This window comes from Anarhichas minor, unplaced genomic scaffold (assembly GCF_050575085.1).
Source record: "Anarhichas minor isolate MPS153535 unplaced genomic scaffold, ASM5057508v1 ptg000081l, whole genome shotgun sequence".
NCBI classification, from domain to species: Eukaryota; Metazoa; Chordata; class Actinopteri; order Perciformes; family Anarhichadidae; genus Anarhichas; species Anarhichas minor.
Window position 1 is genome coordinate 170,778 of NW_027466527.1, and position 16,723 is coordinate 187,500.

The 16,723-nt window shown below is 44.4% G+C and overlaps 1 protein-coding gene across 1 annotated transcript in view; it reads left to right on the forward strand.

Annotated features, from left to right (window-relative positions):
* The first annotated feature begins 3,296 nt into the window (after positions 1 to 3,296).
* The window catches only part of gabra5 (gamma-aminobutyric acid type A receptor subunit alpha5), a 27,741-nt gene continuing 14,314 nt past the window's right edge, over positions 3,297 to 16,723 (forward strand). The window contains exons 1-5 of the mRNA XM_076081551.1: positions 3,297 to 4,006; positions 4,194 to 4,318; positions 8,977 to 9,044; positions 9,711 to 9,931; positions 12,215 to 12,297. Coding sequence (XP_075937666.1) covers positions 3,924 to 4,006; positions 4,194 to 4,318; positions 8,977 to 9,044; positions 9,711 to 9,931; positions 12,215 to 12,297 — 580 coding nt within the window. The 5' untranslated portion in view covers positions 3,297 to 3,923. The remainder of the gene's footprint in view (positions 4,007 to 4,193; positions 4,319 to 8,976; positions 9,045 to 9,710; positions 9,932 to 12,214; positions 12,298 to 16,723) is intronic.

Genomic DNA, 16,723 nt, shown 5'->3' on the forward strand with positions numbered 1-16,723 from the left:
TGGTGTCTACTCCTGAGAACTCTTCTTCTCCTCCTTTATTCTCGGCAGCAGAAGTGAGAAAGAATCTTTGGATCAGTGGTGAGAGACTTTAGTGTTGCTTGTTCCTGAACATTTCCTGTGAACGATATATTTGCTGTATATAAACTATATATATATAAATATATTGAAGAGATGAACATGGGATTCTCACCTGGTGTCGTAGATGCTGAACAGCTTCTTGTTCCCATCAACAGCGTTCCTGTAAACACAAACACAGAGGAGTTACTTTCTGCTTAAATGCACTGACTGTAGTTTACAAGAATCCAGTTCTGAAGAACCAGCTTTTTTCACATTGAGTCCATAACTCTTTTGTTCTGATCTTTTTAAAAGATGTGAGATAAATCCATCTCTATAAAGGACTCAGTTGAGCCTGATGCTGGAGGACAAGAATGATGATACACTGTGGGTCTATTTGTTCAGACGCTGTGAGACAGTTTGTCTCCTCCTGAAATCTGGACCATCAACCAAAGAAAAAAGAATCAGGACATTTTGAGGTTTGTGTACATAAGTCAGACTTAATGTAGACTGCACATGATGTATGTATCACGTAGTTTAACACAAAGTAAATCTACAGTACAGACGTTCTAGAATCAGGATATCACTGAATACCTCACTGAATGATACCGATGAGATCATTGATATGATACCGATGAGCTCATTGATATGATACCGATGAGCTCATTGATATGATACCGATGAGCTCATTGATATGATACCGATGGAGATAAACTAGAGATCAGTTCACCGGCTGTATTTACAAAACTAACTATTTAGTTTAGAAAAAAATGGTTTGTGTCACAGCTCTGCCTCTTCTCTCCTGTCACTTTATCGCTCACTCACCTATCAGCTCATTCAGTGCACCTGTTAGCCTCCCTCATCATCAGCACAACTCCCCTCACCTGCCTCTGATCCAGCAACTATATAAACTCCTGCCTCTCAGTCACTCTTTGCCAGATCACTGTCGTGTCTACCCACCCGTTTGGCTCGTCCTGTTCCCGGTTTCCCAGTCTGCCTGCCGTGCCGGGTTTCCACCCTCATCTCGTCCTTGGTTTCCCTGCTGTTTTCCATGTAAGATTCCTGTTGTTTTCCTGGTTCATTAAATACCTGGTTCACTCTAATTCTGGTTATGTCTGCATTTGAGTCCTCCACCACACCCCGTGACAGAATGATCTGGCCACAAATGGACTCAGCAGACCACCGCTTTTCCGCAGAATGGTATGACCAGTTTGCAGGAACCCGTCTGGCCTTTGGAGGGCCTCGGAGTATCCAGAAGGCCAACGTGGATGGAATGCCTTTCCAACTCTCGAAGGGGGCAGAAGAAGGGTCATGTTTCCGCTGGGCCGCAGCGATTCCCCGTTCCCGTCTCCGCGGGGCCACAGATGACTTCAGCTCCCCGTGTCCTCTCGGCGGTCCGGCCGACTCCAGCGGTTGCCTCTGAGCTGCAGCTACCCCGGGGTCGGCCGCCGGACTCTGAGCCGCAGTGGCCTCCGGTTCCTGCCGCCGCCTCCGAGCCTGAGTCCTGTCCCCCGGATCCCCGTCTCCGGGAGCCTGAGTCCTGTCCCCCGGATCCCCGTCTCCGGGAGCCTGAGTCCTGTCCCCCGGATCCCCGTCTCCGGGAGCCTGAGTCCTGATCCCCGTCTCCGGGAGCCTGAGTCCTGTCCCCCGGATCCCCGTCTCCGGGAGCCTGAGTCCTGTCCTCCTGATCCCCAGCCTCTAGAGTCCCGTTGTCAGTCTCCCCAGCCTCTAGAGTCTGCGGCCTCGGAGAAGTTCCACCCTCGTCCTACTGGGTTTCCACCCTCATCTCGTCCTTGGTTTCCCTGCTGATTTCCATGTAAGATTCCTGTTGTTTTCCTGGTTCATTGAAGACGTGGTTCACTCTAATTCTGGTCATGTCTGCATTTGAGTCCTCCACCACACCCCGTGACAGTTTGAGATCAGCACCATGACATGATGTGACTGTCTGTCTGTCTACCTGCCACTCATTGCTCGTCTTCCTCCAGCTTCTCTCTTAACAGCAGCCATGTTGTTTGTTTACGTTCTTCATGATAATTTAGGGGGCGTGTCTTTAGAGGACTGAAGGACCATCAGAGATGAAGACTTGGAGACTTTTAGAGCTGATGAAGCTAAATACTTTGACTGGAGAAGAGTTATCAACACTGTTGATATCTATATATAACACTGAGCTGAGTTTATAGGTCGGATTTAAAGTAATTTGTTACATAATGTACTTAACTCCGCCCCCTTAAGGTGAAACAAGTCAACATTGGACACAAACAGCGGTCTCCTGGGTGAAAGTCCTGTGTTTGTTTGACCTCCTTTACTACGTCACCTGAGTTCTGTAGAGGCAGCCCTGCACGTCGTCTCACCTCTACGTGGTTCCTCCAATGAATGAAAAGAGCCTGAACTATTACATCATGTTGATCTTATTTGAAGGTTTTTATTATTAGAGTTCAGGAGCTCAACACAGCAAACCAATAGAGCGGAACAGAACTGCACACAGTAGTTCTCCTGTTTAATGTGAAGATAGATTCTGTTGCTGCTGCTTACATTCCTTATGAGGAACATTTAAAAAAAGCACCAATGGAATGTTTTCTTTTAGTTTTTCTTTGTTGTCACACATGAGTGACTGAATTTAGTTGTGTTGCATAATGACAATAAATGATTCTTGAATCCTCATTTTAACCACCCGACATGTTGGTAGTTGACTTAATACCTTTTATAAAGATGTGCGGAGGTGTTTTATTTAATGAAGTATAGTAATTATTTTAAGAGGTTAACGTTGTTGTGGCGACGATCTCTCTCTCTCTCTCTCTCTCTCTCTCTCTCTCTCTCCCCCCTCTCCATACTGTACATCCTCTCACTGCACGCTCCTCTCTTCCATCAGCACCAGTCTATTTGCATTGTACCTCCTTTGTATTGGATTTCCTTGCAGAGCTCGCGGTGTGCCCTCGGCTCCCCCTCCTCGGAGGGAGGAGGGGGAGACCGAACTAAAGGATGGTCAGTCAGCACAAGTGTTGGAAGAAGCCTGTACATTCCCGCTGCCAAACATTTTCTAATCGCTCTGAGGCGAAATAAACCTCGCTGACTGTGGAATTACTCCACATCTTTATCATCTTCCTCTTCCTCTCTCTCTCTCTCTGTGAGCAGACGCTCTGCAGGATTGATGCCAAACACTAAACAGCGCGACCTGCGTGTGAGCGATCTGCGGGGCAGGGAGAAGTTTGATGCGCATCGTCTGGTGTGGTAAGTGTGATACACGGAGCGGTGTAGTGACCGGGTGCTGGAGGAGGAGGAGGAGACATGCACCGGGATCCTACATATCACACTTTCTAAATACTGAAGGGATTTGAGAGACGGATGGACGATGCAGCGCAGTCACACAGAGGATCAGCGGAGTTACAGCTGAGCTCGTGTAGATGTGATAGATATGCTAGATATAGATATGATAGATATGATGTCCTCCAGTGTGTAGAAGTCTGCCATCACCTCACAGAGGGTCCATGAGGGACATTGATCACAGGCTCCTGCAACTTTGAATTAGCAGCTTTTTTATTTCAGATCTTTAGGAGAGGGCAGATTGCTTCCATGCACACACACATTGTGGGTGCTGTGATACCGTCAGCTGTGCATCTGTGATGTAGTGAGAAGATTTATTTTTTATTTTTATTGATCGCTGTGGAGGACCGACTGTTAGGAGCAATTATCACCAAGACGAGACGATTAGTGAGAGATGTTCATCATTTAGTCTACTGTACGCTACCTGTAACTGTACAGATTGTAAAGCCCTCTGAGGAAAACTTGTGATTTTGAACTATACAGAATAAATAGATGCTGCGCTGATAAGTCCACATTACTGTCCGGTTACTGTAGTCTGTGTTTCAGGAATGGGCGATGGAATGTGCTTCAGCTCTGCAATGAGACGTCTGTGGGTCTTTGTCCTGCTTGTGAGCATCACCTGCCGTCTGAGGTAAGAACTGACTCCTAAAACTTCGGCAGCACATTTTAAATGATACACCTCTGAGTGAAAATGTAAAAAAAGAGCTTCGTCTTCTATTTGCTTTAACGATTGAAATGTATTTATTTATTTTTATTTTTTTTTATTTTTAAGTTCCCTTTTTTCAAAGTGAGTTTTGAGGTTGTTGTCTCGTGTCCAGCCTCTCCCAGGATGCAACTGGAACTCCCAAAGAGGCCGAACTAAATGACAACATCACCATCTTCACGCGCATCCTGGACGGCCTGTTGGACGGGTACGACAACAGACTGCGCCCTGGACTGGGAGGTAGGTAGGCCCGATAAGACAGATGTGCTTGACACACATCTGTCTTGTGTTCATGAAAGCTGTTTACGCCTCTAAGTGATTTAATGTCACTGTGAGCAGCTAGTGTGTTCTGTCACCTTCAGAAGGCCGTCATTCCTCATCAAACAGCAGCTTTACTGTCGCTGTAAAGACGCTCCGTAGATTCTCTGAAGAAGACGCAGAATCTGGTCTTTGTAAGAAGAGGACGTGGTTTTAGTATCGTAATGTTTTATGAAATGGAGCAGCGTTTAGATCATAAATGCAATGAAATGATTTTGTATGGTGAACTCTATTAAAGTACAAATGTTGTACTTTGAGGTTCATGATGGTCCTGCAGACGTTTGTCAGATAGCTTCAGGGTGTCGAGGCTGTGTAGGACATTCAGCATTCATCTGGAGTGTTCCAGTGAAATCAACATTCTATTAAATAAAGTTCAGTTGAGTTTAGGAATGTGTTGAGGATTATAGAAAAGAATATCTCTTTTAAATGTAAGAAGATCTTTGAAAGAAGAAGGTAGTTTTATGTTGATTTATTCTTCACATAATACGACTGGAACCTTTCAAACTTCACATAAACACGCTTAATCAGAATCAGCTTTATTGGCCATGTGTGCCGACGCATACAAGGAATATGATTCCGGTTTTCACTTTGGTTTCAACGTACAAATACACATTTACAATAAACAAGAAAAATATAAAACAAACAAAAAAAGTAGAACGTGTGTGTGTGTGTGTGTGCGCATACGCGCGTATACATACGCGAGCGTATGCGTGCGTGAGTGTATACATATGTATGTATATGTATGTATATATGTATATATGTATATATATATATATATATGTATATATATATTGAACCTAAACGACATTGGAATTGAGGTGATAGTGCAGTTTGTCTGATTTATTGTTCATCAGAGTGATGGCAGAAAGAAGCTGTTCCTGTGTCTGGTGGTTTTGGCGTACAGAGCCCTGGAGCGCCCTCCAGAGGGGAGGAGTTGAACAGCTTGTGTCCAGGGTGTGAAGGGTCTGCAGAGATCTTTCCAGCCCGTTTCCTGACTCTGGAGGTGAACAAGTCCAGGATGGAGGGCAGGCTGGAACGAATGATCCGTTGCAGTCTGTTCCTGTCCTGTTTGGTGGCCGATCCAAACCACACAGTGATAGAGGAGCAGAGAACAGACTGGATGATGGTGGAGTAGAACAGGATCTGCAGCTCCTGAGGCAGGTTGAACTTCTTGAGCTGGAGCAGGAAGTACAACCTCTGCTGTGCCTTTTTCCTGATGGTGTTGATGTTGGGAGCCCACTTCAGGTCCTGGGAGATTGTGTTGAGGGGGGGGGGGGGGGCTCCTCCTGAAGTCCACTGTCATCTCCACAGTGTTGAGCCTGTTCAGCTCCAGGTTGTTCTGACCACACCAGAGGACCAGCTGTTCAACCTCCCGTCTGTACGCAGACTCATCACCGTCCCTGATGAGGCCGATGACCGTTGTATCGTCTGTGAACTTCAGGAGTTTAACAGACGGGTCCTCTGAGGTGCAGTCGTTGGTGTAGAGGGAGAAGAGCAGTGGGGAGAGCACACATCCCTGGGGGGCGCCAGTGCTGATAGTCCGGTTGCTAGACCACATCCCTGGGGGTCCACTGCTGATAGTCCGGTTGCTAGACCACATCCCTGGGGGTCCAGTGCTGATAGTCTGGGTGCTGGATGTGGTTTTTCCCAGCCTCACCTGCTGCGTCCTGTCAGCCAGGACGTTAGTGATCCACTGACAGGTGGAGGCTGCACAGTGAGCTGGGAGAGTTTGGGTTGAAGTATTGCTGGGATGATGGTGTTAAACGCTGAGCTGAAGTCCACAAACAGAACCCTTCATATGACCCTGGGGAGTCGAGGTGTTGCAGCATGTAGTGCAGTCCCATGCTGACTGCATCATCCACCGACCTGTTTGCACGGTAGGCAAACTGCAGGGGGTCCAGCAGGGGTCCTGTGATGTCCTTCAGGTGGGTCAACACCAGTCTCTCAAAGGATTTCATGACCACAGACATCAGGGCGACGGGCCTGTAGTCATTTAATCCTGTGATGGAGGATTTCTTGGGGACCGGGATGATCGTGGAGCGTTTGAAGCATGAGGGGACTTCACAGAGCTCCAGTGATCGGTTGAAGATCTGTGTGAAGATGGAGGCCAGCTGGTCAGCACATACTTTCAGGCAGGATGGGGACACACCGTCTGGGCCTGGTGCCTTCCTGATCTTCTGTCTGTGGAAGAGCCGACTCGCATCCTCTTCACAGATCCTCAGTGCCGGTGGGGGGTCAGTTGGGAGAGGTGAGGAGGAGGCAGGGGGTGTAGGTGGTTGTTTGATGATGATGGGGCAGGTGGGGGGTGTGAGGGTAGGCTTATCAAACCTGCAGTAGAACACATTCAGGTCGTCAGCCAGTTGGTGATTCTCCTCAGTGGGGGGATGGTCTCCTGTAGTTCGTGAGGACCTGCAGGCCTCTCCACACTGAAGATGGGTCGTTGACTGAAAACTTTCTTTCCAGCTTTTCAGTGTAGCTCCTCTTTGCTACCCTTGTCTCCTTTGTCAGTGTGTTTCTGGCCTGGTTGTACAGGATCCTGTCCCCACTTCTGTAGCCCGACGAAGCTGCCTGAGTTTTTCAGTAAACCAGGTTTATTGTTGTTGACTGTGCAGAAGGTTTTAGTCGGCACACACATGTCCTCACAAAGACTGATGTACGATGTGTCAGTGAGCTCATAACTCACGAAAGTATGACGAGCGAGAAAGGCCTCAAAGAACGGCTCAAAAAAACTCAGGACTTTAACCCAGGAGACCGCTTTTCGTGTCCCGTGTGAAACCAAAAGTCAACGTTGTCTTTAAGTTGTTAAGTAACGTAGCTTAAGAAAGTCCTCCAAGGGCGGTTTTTATTTATATACGGTAGTTACGTTGCTGTGTTACGTTGCTACGTTACGTTGTCGCATCACCTCGTCACATCATGTCAGTTAGTCACGTCGTCACGTTTTAGCAGTGGTGGACCGTCAGGGCCTGCAAGGCCTTCTCTGCTGGCCTAAACAGAATCACAAAGCTATATCTATTTTATAATTCAATAATTTTTCTTAAATACACTATGTATTATAATTTATAAAAATATTTTTCCCATTATCTTATGTTCTCATTGCACAGCTACTGTCTTCCTCAGTTGCTCTGCTTCCAGTGCAGCTTGTTTTAAGTAGAGCTTTTATCCAATCAGATCTCACCTGTGTCTCTAGGTAAGAACAGAGGCAGAGGCCTGCAGACTCAGGAGTGCATCCATGTGCACTTTAAGTGAATGGAGACGATATTGTTGATTGTCATAGTGTTCAACCAATCAGATCTTTAGTTTGACATGTTGGGCGTATTCTTTGACGTGTCAGCACCTGCTAGCCGGCCTGTAGCTACGTCAGCATTAATGCAGCTCAGTGTCCATGTGCAGCTCTGCCGCGAGGTGCAGAGTGCGCTGTGATTGGTCAGTGGGCGAGCACGTGACTATCGTGAAACGAAACTTAACAGCAGAGGCTGACGGGTAGTGAATCACATCACGTGATGCAGCTCAGCCAATCAAATATGGGCAAGTTTCCTGACCCGAGTGAGATGTACCACACACCGTGACACAGGGGACTGAGACAAGGAAAGACATTGCAGAGCAGTACATTCAAGTTGTGAAAGTAAAATTCTAAAACGATCTCTGTGGGTCGCGCTTGTCATTAAGGAATGATGGTGGGTCCCACAGCCAGACCAGCTGAGAACCACTGTCCTACATGACCGCAGAAAACATTATATTTTCCTGAACTTAGGCTTCTACATTTTCTAAATGCTCTAGCATCATTCAAACGTATTGTAAGACTTGTACCGAACGGTTTAATACGAAGACGTACATAGTTACAGCCTTAAAAACGAATAATAGCTGTGGCGCCATCATGTGGTTATAAGGTGGTATTTCAGCTGCAGGACAGCAGTGAAGTCCCAGGTAAAAAATGCACGGCCCGCCACTGCGTTTTAGTTCTCAAACCAGCACAAGTCCACACATCGTTGATACTAGTGGAAGGAATGATAATCCTTCTGTAGGAAGTCAACAGAACCAACGTCACTGGACCAACGTGATCTCACAGAAATACAGTAAAATGACCTCTTCAGTCTGTTAAACAATGTAACGTTAGGTTTCGACTACAAAAGCTACGTAGTTGGGTTTATAAAAGAAAACCTCATGATTTGGGTTCAAAGAATTACGTTTCTCATGTAGCTTCTTACGTAGCCTGTATAATCTAAAATAACTCTCACGAGACACAAGCAGCTCGGTCTCCTGGGTGAAAGTCCCGTGCTGGACCCGTCCGTCCACCCCGACCTCCTCCCTATGTGGACGCTGATGAAAACGTATTTCTGGTAAACCTGCATTTTCCAGTAAAAGTATGCATTCGCATCATGAATTATTGAACCTGCAACAACTTATACCAAGTTCAGGTCAGGGGATTTATTCCTAATTCATTTCTGTAACGTCAAAGAAAACAGAAACCTGCACCAGGCCTTCGTATTTAGAATAGATCTCAATAATAATGCATGCACTAATCAAAACATGGATGCATTGTAAGGACTCAATAATAATTCATATTCTATCTGTTCTTACAGAGAAGGTGACGGAGATCAAAACCAACATCTTTGTCACGAGCTTCGGTCCGGTCTCTGACACTGAAATGGTAAGAAGCTCCTTTTATTAAGTCGTATTCTCAACTTAAAGTAATTATTTTATTTAAAATCCAGACGTAATGCTGTTTGTTTGACCTGAACTTATTAAAACAAGAACTCTCATTCACTGCATTTGTATCATGGCTGATTCTACCTGATTGGCACCTTGATCTTTCATAACCATTAACAAAATGAATGTTGTAATTAATAATTGGATGAGGCTCTGTGACACAAATAGCTTTGTAACTTGTAAATGTAAAAATAGGGTTATTCTGGGCTACAAATCACCAGTATTTCCTTAATGCTAATTCTGATTGCAAAGTACATTTGATTAGATCGTCTACTGCAGGAAAATACACTGATGAGATGTGGTTCCTCCAAAAAAAATATATAGAATATTTAGAGAATATCCAGTTTTTTTCCTCCTAAAGTTTTTATCTTTATAGTAAATTTACAACTTTCATCTCAAAGAATATCCTAGTATTTTTTCTTGTAAATTTTACAGCTTTTTCTCGTTACTTTACAACTGTAATCTCTAGTTATTTTCTTCGAATAATAACCCCCTTCACCCGACTACATTATTGTTTTTCTTTTCCCTAGTACGTCTGTCGTAGCTGAGCTAATCGATTAAAGTGTGTTTAAATTCTAACGTGCCGATACTGTGATTCGTCCTGTAGGAATACACGATTGACGTGTTCTTCCGTCAGAGCTGGAAAGATGAAAGACTTTGCTTCAAAGGCCCGATGGAGATGCTTCCTCTGAATAATCTCCTGGCCAGTAACATCTGGACTCCGGACACCTTCTTCCTCAACGGGAAGAAATCCATCGCTCATAACATGACGACACCGAACAAGCTGCTGCGGCTGAAAGACGACGGGACGCTGCTCTACACCATGAGGTAAGCCCTCCGCCTTTCATCGTGATCCTCCACCAATAACGATACTACAGGAACATCGTCTACATCGTCACTTCACACGTGGTAGACCTGATTTAAATGATGTGTTACAGCTGCTATGGACAGGTGTAAAGTCATATTAAAGGGCCAGTGTGAAGCATTTCAGGATCTTTTTTAGCAGAAATGGAATAGAATATTCATATAAATTGGCTTTTTCACAGTTTTAAGAACCCCTATTTTTATTGTGTCCACAATGCAAGTACTCGGAATGATAGTAGCTCTGCGTTTTGAGGGCCGTTTTTAGCTCAAGTAGCACAAAGGCTAACCCAGTAGCACAAAGGCTAACCCAGTAGCACAAAGGCTAACCCAGTAGCACAAAGGCTAACCCAGTCGCACAAAGGCTAACCCAGTCGCACAAAGGCTAACCCAGTCGCACAAAGGCTAACCCAGTCGCACAAAGGCTAACCCAGTCGCACAACGGCTAACCCAGTCGCACAACGGCTAACCCAGTCGCACAACGGCTAACCCAGTCGCACAACGGCTAACCCAGTCGCACAACGGCTAACCCAGTCGCACAACGGCTAACCCAGTCGCACAACGGCTAACCCAGTCGCACAACGGCTAACCCAGTCGCACAACGGCTAACCCAGTCGCACAACGGCTAACCCAGTCGCACAACGGCTAACCCAGTCGCACAACGGCTAACCCAGTCGCACAACGGCTAACCCAGTCGCACAACGGCTAACCCAGTCGCACAACGGCTAACCCAGTCGCACAACGGCTAACCCAGTCGCACAACGGCTAACCCAGTCGCACAACGGCTAACCCAGTCGCACAACGGCTAACCCAGTAGCAAAAAAAGGCTAACCCAGTAGCAAAAAAAGGCTAACCCAGTAGCACAAAGACTAACCAATTGAGCCGAATAACCCGATTCACACAGAAGTCACAACAGGTACCTTCATATCTGCTATTTTAATTGTGTTTATGTGTCTGTGGCATTTAACATAGTTGTTAAAATGTGACCCTGAGGGCACTTAGAGATGTGGAGCTTGCTCCTCTCTGGTTTGTGTCTGGTCTGTGCACACATGCACTCCGTACCAAAACCATGAGTCCAATCAACAACATATGGGTACCATGAGAGAGATAAGACTCTGCTGAATGCCTAGATGTTGTCTTTATGTTTGTGGGGTCAAAAATGTGAGCTACAGGGCAAAATACAAAACTGGTACCGTCTGCTTTCTTTGAGAAATGAGTGGTGAGGTTTAACATGGAGTCTAATGGAGCAGTTGGTTGGAGTTCATGTCGCTCTGTGGCTCTTTGAGCCAAATGTGTAAGTCCGTTGGATTCCAGACACTTTACTGCGACCAGCACAACATTTCCTACATTTTGACCAAAAATGGTGTATAAAGAGTAAAAACTGTGGGACTCGAAGCAATTTGTTTAGAAAAGTCACAGAATATTTTCCTGCTCCGCTCCACTCTGAGCGTGATGTCATCACTCTAGCGCTGAACATTCCGTGCAATACACACCCATTATAAAATCTGAAACGGACCCAAAATTTTCCTGAAACTTAATCTGTGACTTCATGAAAAATGTGCTAGCTATCAAAATGTCCCTTTGGCTCAATAAAGTGCAGCGTTTTGTCTACGTTTTAAACTTCGAATGATTTTTCTACGTTAATGTACGGCTAGTCAATATGGGCCCAAAGTTAAGTGTTTTTTTTTTAGCTCTCTTCACAGCCAGCTATCAACTCTTCTTCAAGACAGGTGAGGATCTGGGAGAGAGTCTGAAGAAGAACTCCACAAAGGTCCTGGTTGAGACACAACTGGGTGAATCCTCCTTTATAAAACCTGTGTGTAGTGGAGGACACTCATCTTCATCCTCTTCTTCACCATCTCCTTCTTCCTTTCCTTCTTTTGCTGACCTTCACCGTCAGTTCGCATGTCGATGTGTCCTTGAGCAAGACACTTGCCCAAAATTGCTCCCGTATGTGCCTACGGTGTGTGAATGTGAATAGTCTGGTACCTTGTGTATTAGTATTATGGTATGTAGACTGTTTATCACCACTGTGTCTTTAGACTCATGCTGATGATCTGTGTGGCCAGCAGAGGGCAGCATCACATCACACAGAGCTTCACTCTGCAGAGTTCAGACATTAGACTCAGGTTTGCTTCATTGCTGCTCTGTTTCAGCTCCACAGACAGCTGGCAGCCAATGAAGACTCTCATTGGTTAAACACAACCTAAATGAAACAAGTGATGATGTCTCATGACTTCTTTCCTCCAGACTGACGATCTCAGCAGAGTGTCCCATGCAGCTGGAGGACTTCCCCATGGACGCCCACGCTTGTCCCCTCAAATTTGGAAGCTGTGAGTAAACGCGTCCTTCGAGCAGATGAGATAAATACGGCTTTAAATGAGGCGGGAAGAGAGGAAATGTTCACGAGGATACGTCCACACTGATACCTTCTTATTTTAAAAACAACAACGTCCAAACAAGAGTTTCAATAAACTGTCTGTACTAACACACCTGGAAACTAATATCACATGACTGACAGCCCGTGTCCCTCAGGAGCAAAGCTTTAATGTTGTGGCGGCGGTGCAGGAAATAAGACCGACACAAGGCTCCTGATTAAACCATTAATCATCATGTCAGAGCTGCTCTCCTGCCTCGGCTGCATTTAATAGGAAATATATGACCCCCCCCTACACACACGCACACACACACACACCAAACCTACATCTACCACCAAGGTAAACATCTCACACCTTGCTCATGCACAGTTAAACCAGACGTGTGTCCAGGCTTCCTAAGCTAGTTGAAGGCCTCACATCGCCGCGGCGCTACATGGATATCTGGGGATCTCCTGTCGTGTCGGTTTAAGATTAACATTTGAGGTCTTTCCCCGCCCGCTGATGTAAGGAGAGTAATCTCACCGTGTGCTGTCGTTAAGCCCCTCCCACGCCCACTGTGGTCACCTCAACCCCCCCAGCTGAGACCAGGACGGGGATAATCAGAGAACCTACTGAGCCCACGTTGGCCCGTCTGCCTTCTGATGTAGATTAACTAATCAAAACTGGCTTGATTTAATTAAACAAGGTTTAAATACAGGTTTAAATACCTGCCGTGCTGGAGGTTCACACCTGCCACGTTTAGTCTGGTTGAACTGGACTCAAACTGCTGTCTCTGTGGTGTGAACACCAATCAAATCACTCACAGGAAGCAAACCAGTTATGTGTCTCTTCATTGGTGAAACTAAACTATTTGCTTTTGCTGTTTTAGTGACTGAACCACTATGGTTCTTCATAAAAACACATCATTCAAATAATAAGGAAAAAGAAAATTGTATTTTTATTGATTTAAACTAATCTCTTCATTATTATATTTAATGCTGTATAATAATGTGTTTATATCTCGTGTTAGAAGTTAAACAGCTCATAATTCATCTCTAATATCTATTTTATATTAACGTGAAAACATCTTCAAACTACTGGATTTATTCTAGTTCATCACCAAAACTACATTTTACAGATGACATGTGAACACATCATGATAACGTTATAATGTACCTTCAGCCAGTACTCATGTTCACTGAGCAGAGCCTGAAGGCATCATAATGTAACTGAAGTGAACCTCCGTTGGTTAGCCGTTAGCGGTTAACGTTAAAACTTTATTTACACTGATCGTTAACGTTAAAACTTTATTTACATTCTGATGGTTAACGGTAAACTGGGCCAATAATCTGTGGAGAATCCGTCCAACGGTTCGTTACACAACTGCAAACAAGCATGAATCCATATTTTGAAACCTGAATACATTTAGTCACAAAGCCAAAAACCACCCAAGACTTTAATAATCTTAAAACTATACATTTGATTGGTAATAGATAAATTAACAAATAAATGTAAATATCTAAAAAAGCTCACAAAGTAATTCAGCCAAAACAGAAGGATTGATGTAATATATTTCACTTGTTTACATGTTGTCGTTATCATATATTATATATACAGTATATATTATATTTATTAGAGAAGAGTATCTCTTAGGACTAACTGCTTCGTATCAAACAGAAACTGTCGGACGCTCACTAAGAATAAGAAGAACTACATGAAAAGCTTTTTTTAAAGCTACATGTGAGTTTATAAATTATAAAAGTCGTGGTGCAGTGTATATCCTGTTTCCTCCATTAACCCTCACTAAGCCTGAGCTAATGGACAGCACTCACCATGAGCTGGAGGCTCTCAGAGCTCCAGTAGACCTGTCCTCTGTTAATCACCTCTCATGTGGGTCTCCTTTTAGAACCAACGGTTCTATGTGGTCCGGCTCGACATCCTCTCATGTGACTCATTTAGAGACCTTTCAAAGGGTTTATGTTCTCAGTCATCTTTTATTTCCCTCCGTCGCATTTCAATGTTTGTTTCTCTGGGTCAATATGTTGAAATCTGACACCATCAGTTGTTCTTTATAGACGTTGATATCTCCAGATTTTTTAACATTCAATCTGCAGACCTCCAGCGATCTTATATGAAGTTTATATATCAAGAGACACAAACTCAAAGCTCAACACAAGTTTGGACAAACTCTAAAGAACAGCAACAGGAATTCTGGTGAAACGTTTTCTAAATCTGATTTAAATGTTTTTCTCTCCGGTATTTGTGACATAAGAACAGGTAAAAAAAAAAGGTAAATATTTTAAGTATGTTGTTTTGGTCACAGGAGGCTGAAGTTCAAAGAATATATCACATCATGAAATTTGGAATCACTTACACTTTAATGACGTCAAAGAGCTGTCCGCCATCGTCTGTTATCAACGTCTTTGTCACTACTGCATTGCATTGTGGGATATATTTATGCCGGTGTAGCGTCTAGTGTTTGCATTCTGTAATATTTCACCAGAAATAGTTTTCAGTCCATGTCCTATTGGTCTCCTGCTCATGATAAGAAACGTATGGGAGGTTCCTCTTTGTTAGACGATGGAGGTCACAGCAGAGCTAACGGATAACCTGCTTTAAAGATAATGTTGATCATGTGGACAAACTAGCAAGAGTCCTCTAGTTCAAATGTGGACAAAATCATCAAGAAAATAAACGGATAAATAAAGATTCAACCGCTCACGTAACGCGGCTCTACAAAGACATGTTTGAGACGATGCAGTGTGTCTTTGAGACGATGATCCTCAGTCTGGTGGACTGGGGTCGATCTACAGTGCTGTCTTCTAACACCACAGTTGTTGGATTAATGCTGTTAGATCGGACACTGAACTACAGATTTAGAGCGTCTACATTATGAATGTTTGAACGAGAGACAGAGAGCTGTTTGCATTTTGCAGAACTTGTTTTTGAGATGAACTTCTGTATGAATGACATGATGTGTGTTTAAAAATCAGCAAATCAACGAGGGAAGCAGAATCAAGAGCTCCACAAGCGTCTTTAAAACAAGCAGCTACAATTTAAACGTGTGCCAACATCTGTAACATCTGCGTATTGTGAAACGCTCAAAGTGATTACATCAGAGATCCAATCTCTGTGTAAAGAAGCAACGAGGGTGAAAGGTCGTAGCTGGTAGCGCCTTACGGTCGTAGTTACACTTCCATCACTCTCAGTCTAAGCGTGTCCGCTCCGGGATCAGACCTGACCCTCACGGGGAGCCGATCAGACCACATGCCGAGGTCACACTGAGTTCAGATCTCCGTCATCTTCCTCCCACACAGAGAGGAGAGCTGAGTCCTTTAAGGTACTGATGATGGAAACACAACATTCCCTGATTCTGCTGCTTCATAACAAAAGCTTTTAAATAACCAGGGACGTCTTTGTGAAGAATCTCACCAGATTAGCGGTGCTTTGTTAGCGGCTACTCCTCAATAAAACAAGTTACTAAATCTGCAGAAGGACGAGTAAGCAGCAGAAATAACCAGGGACTTTTATTGTGAAAATGTTTACAGGAAATGAAATGTGTTTATCCATCATTTTACATCCTTTGATCACGAAATATATCCGAGACACGATTGTGTTCACTCCTCCTAGAGCATCTAGCAGTAAGAGATGTTACTGTAAGCAAGGCTTGTATAGAGACACTCCTCCATATACATTGATCAACATCATGGCTCTACTTTCTGTCTGCCTCTAATCCAGGGGTCTCAAACTCAAGGCCCGCGGGCCGAATCCGGCCCGTCACATCATTTTATGTGGCCCGCGAATCCGCCAGCAAAAAAAAAAAAAATATATAAAAAAAATTTGAAGTTAGACTTGATAACAAAAATATCCACATAGTCGAAATTATGAGATTGAAAGTCGAAGTTATGAGACAGAAAGTCATAATTATGATAGAAAGTTATACTTCTGAGATAGAAAGTCATAATGATGAGATACTTAAACACACAGTCACAGAAGCAGCTCTTTGGCTGGTTACTGTACACTTGACATGTAAATGTATTGTGAGAAGATTGAAGACTTTAAACGTGTCTTTACAACACATGAAATACTTCACGTGGGATTGTGCAAACACACCCTTGAAAGGATTTTAAGCTTTGAACAAAGTTATTGTAATAACTTGTGTTTGATATTTGTCTTTGATATTTTCTTTGATAGTTTGATCTTTGAGCCGTCGGATGGTTTGCCAGAACCTCCTTGAGGCCAACCGAAAGTCCTTCTCCGTGGCCTCCCCGAACTCCTCCCATGCCCGAGTTTTAGCATTCGCGACCACCGCAGCTGCAGCCCTTCTGGCCTGCCGATACCTGTCAGCTGCTTCAGGAGACCCCTGGGCCAACCAGGCCTTGAAGGTCTCCTTCTTCAGCTT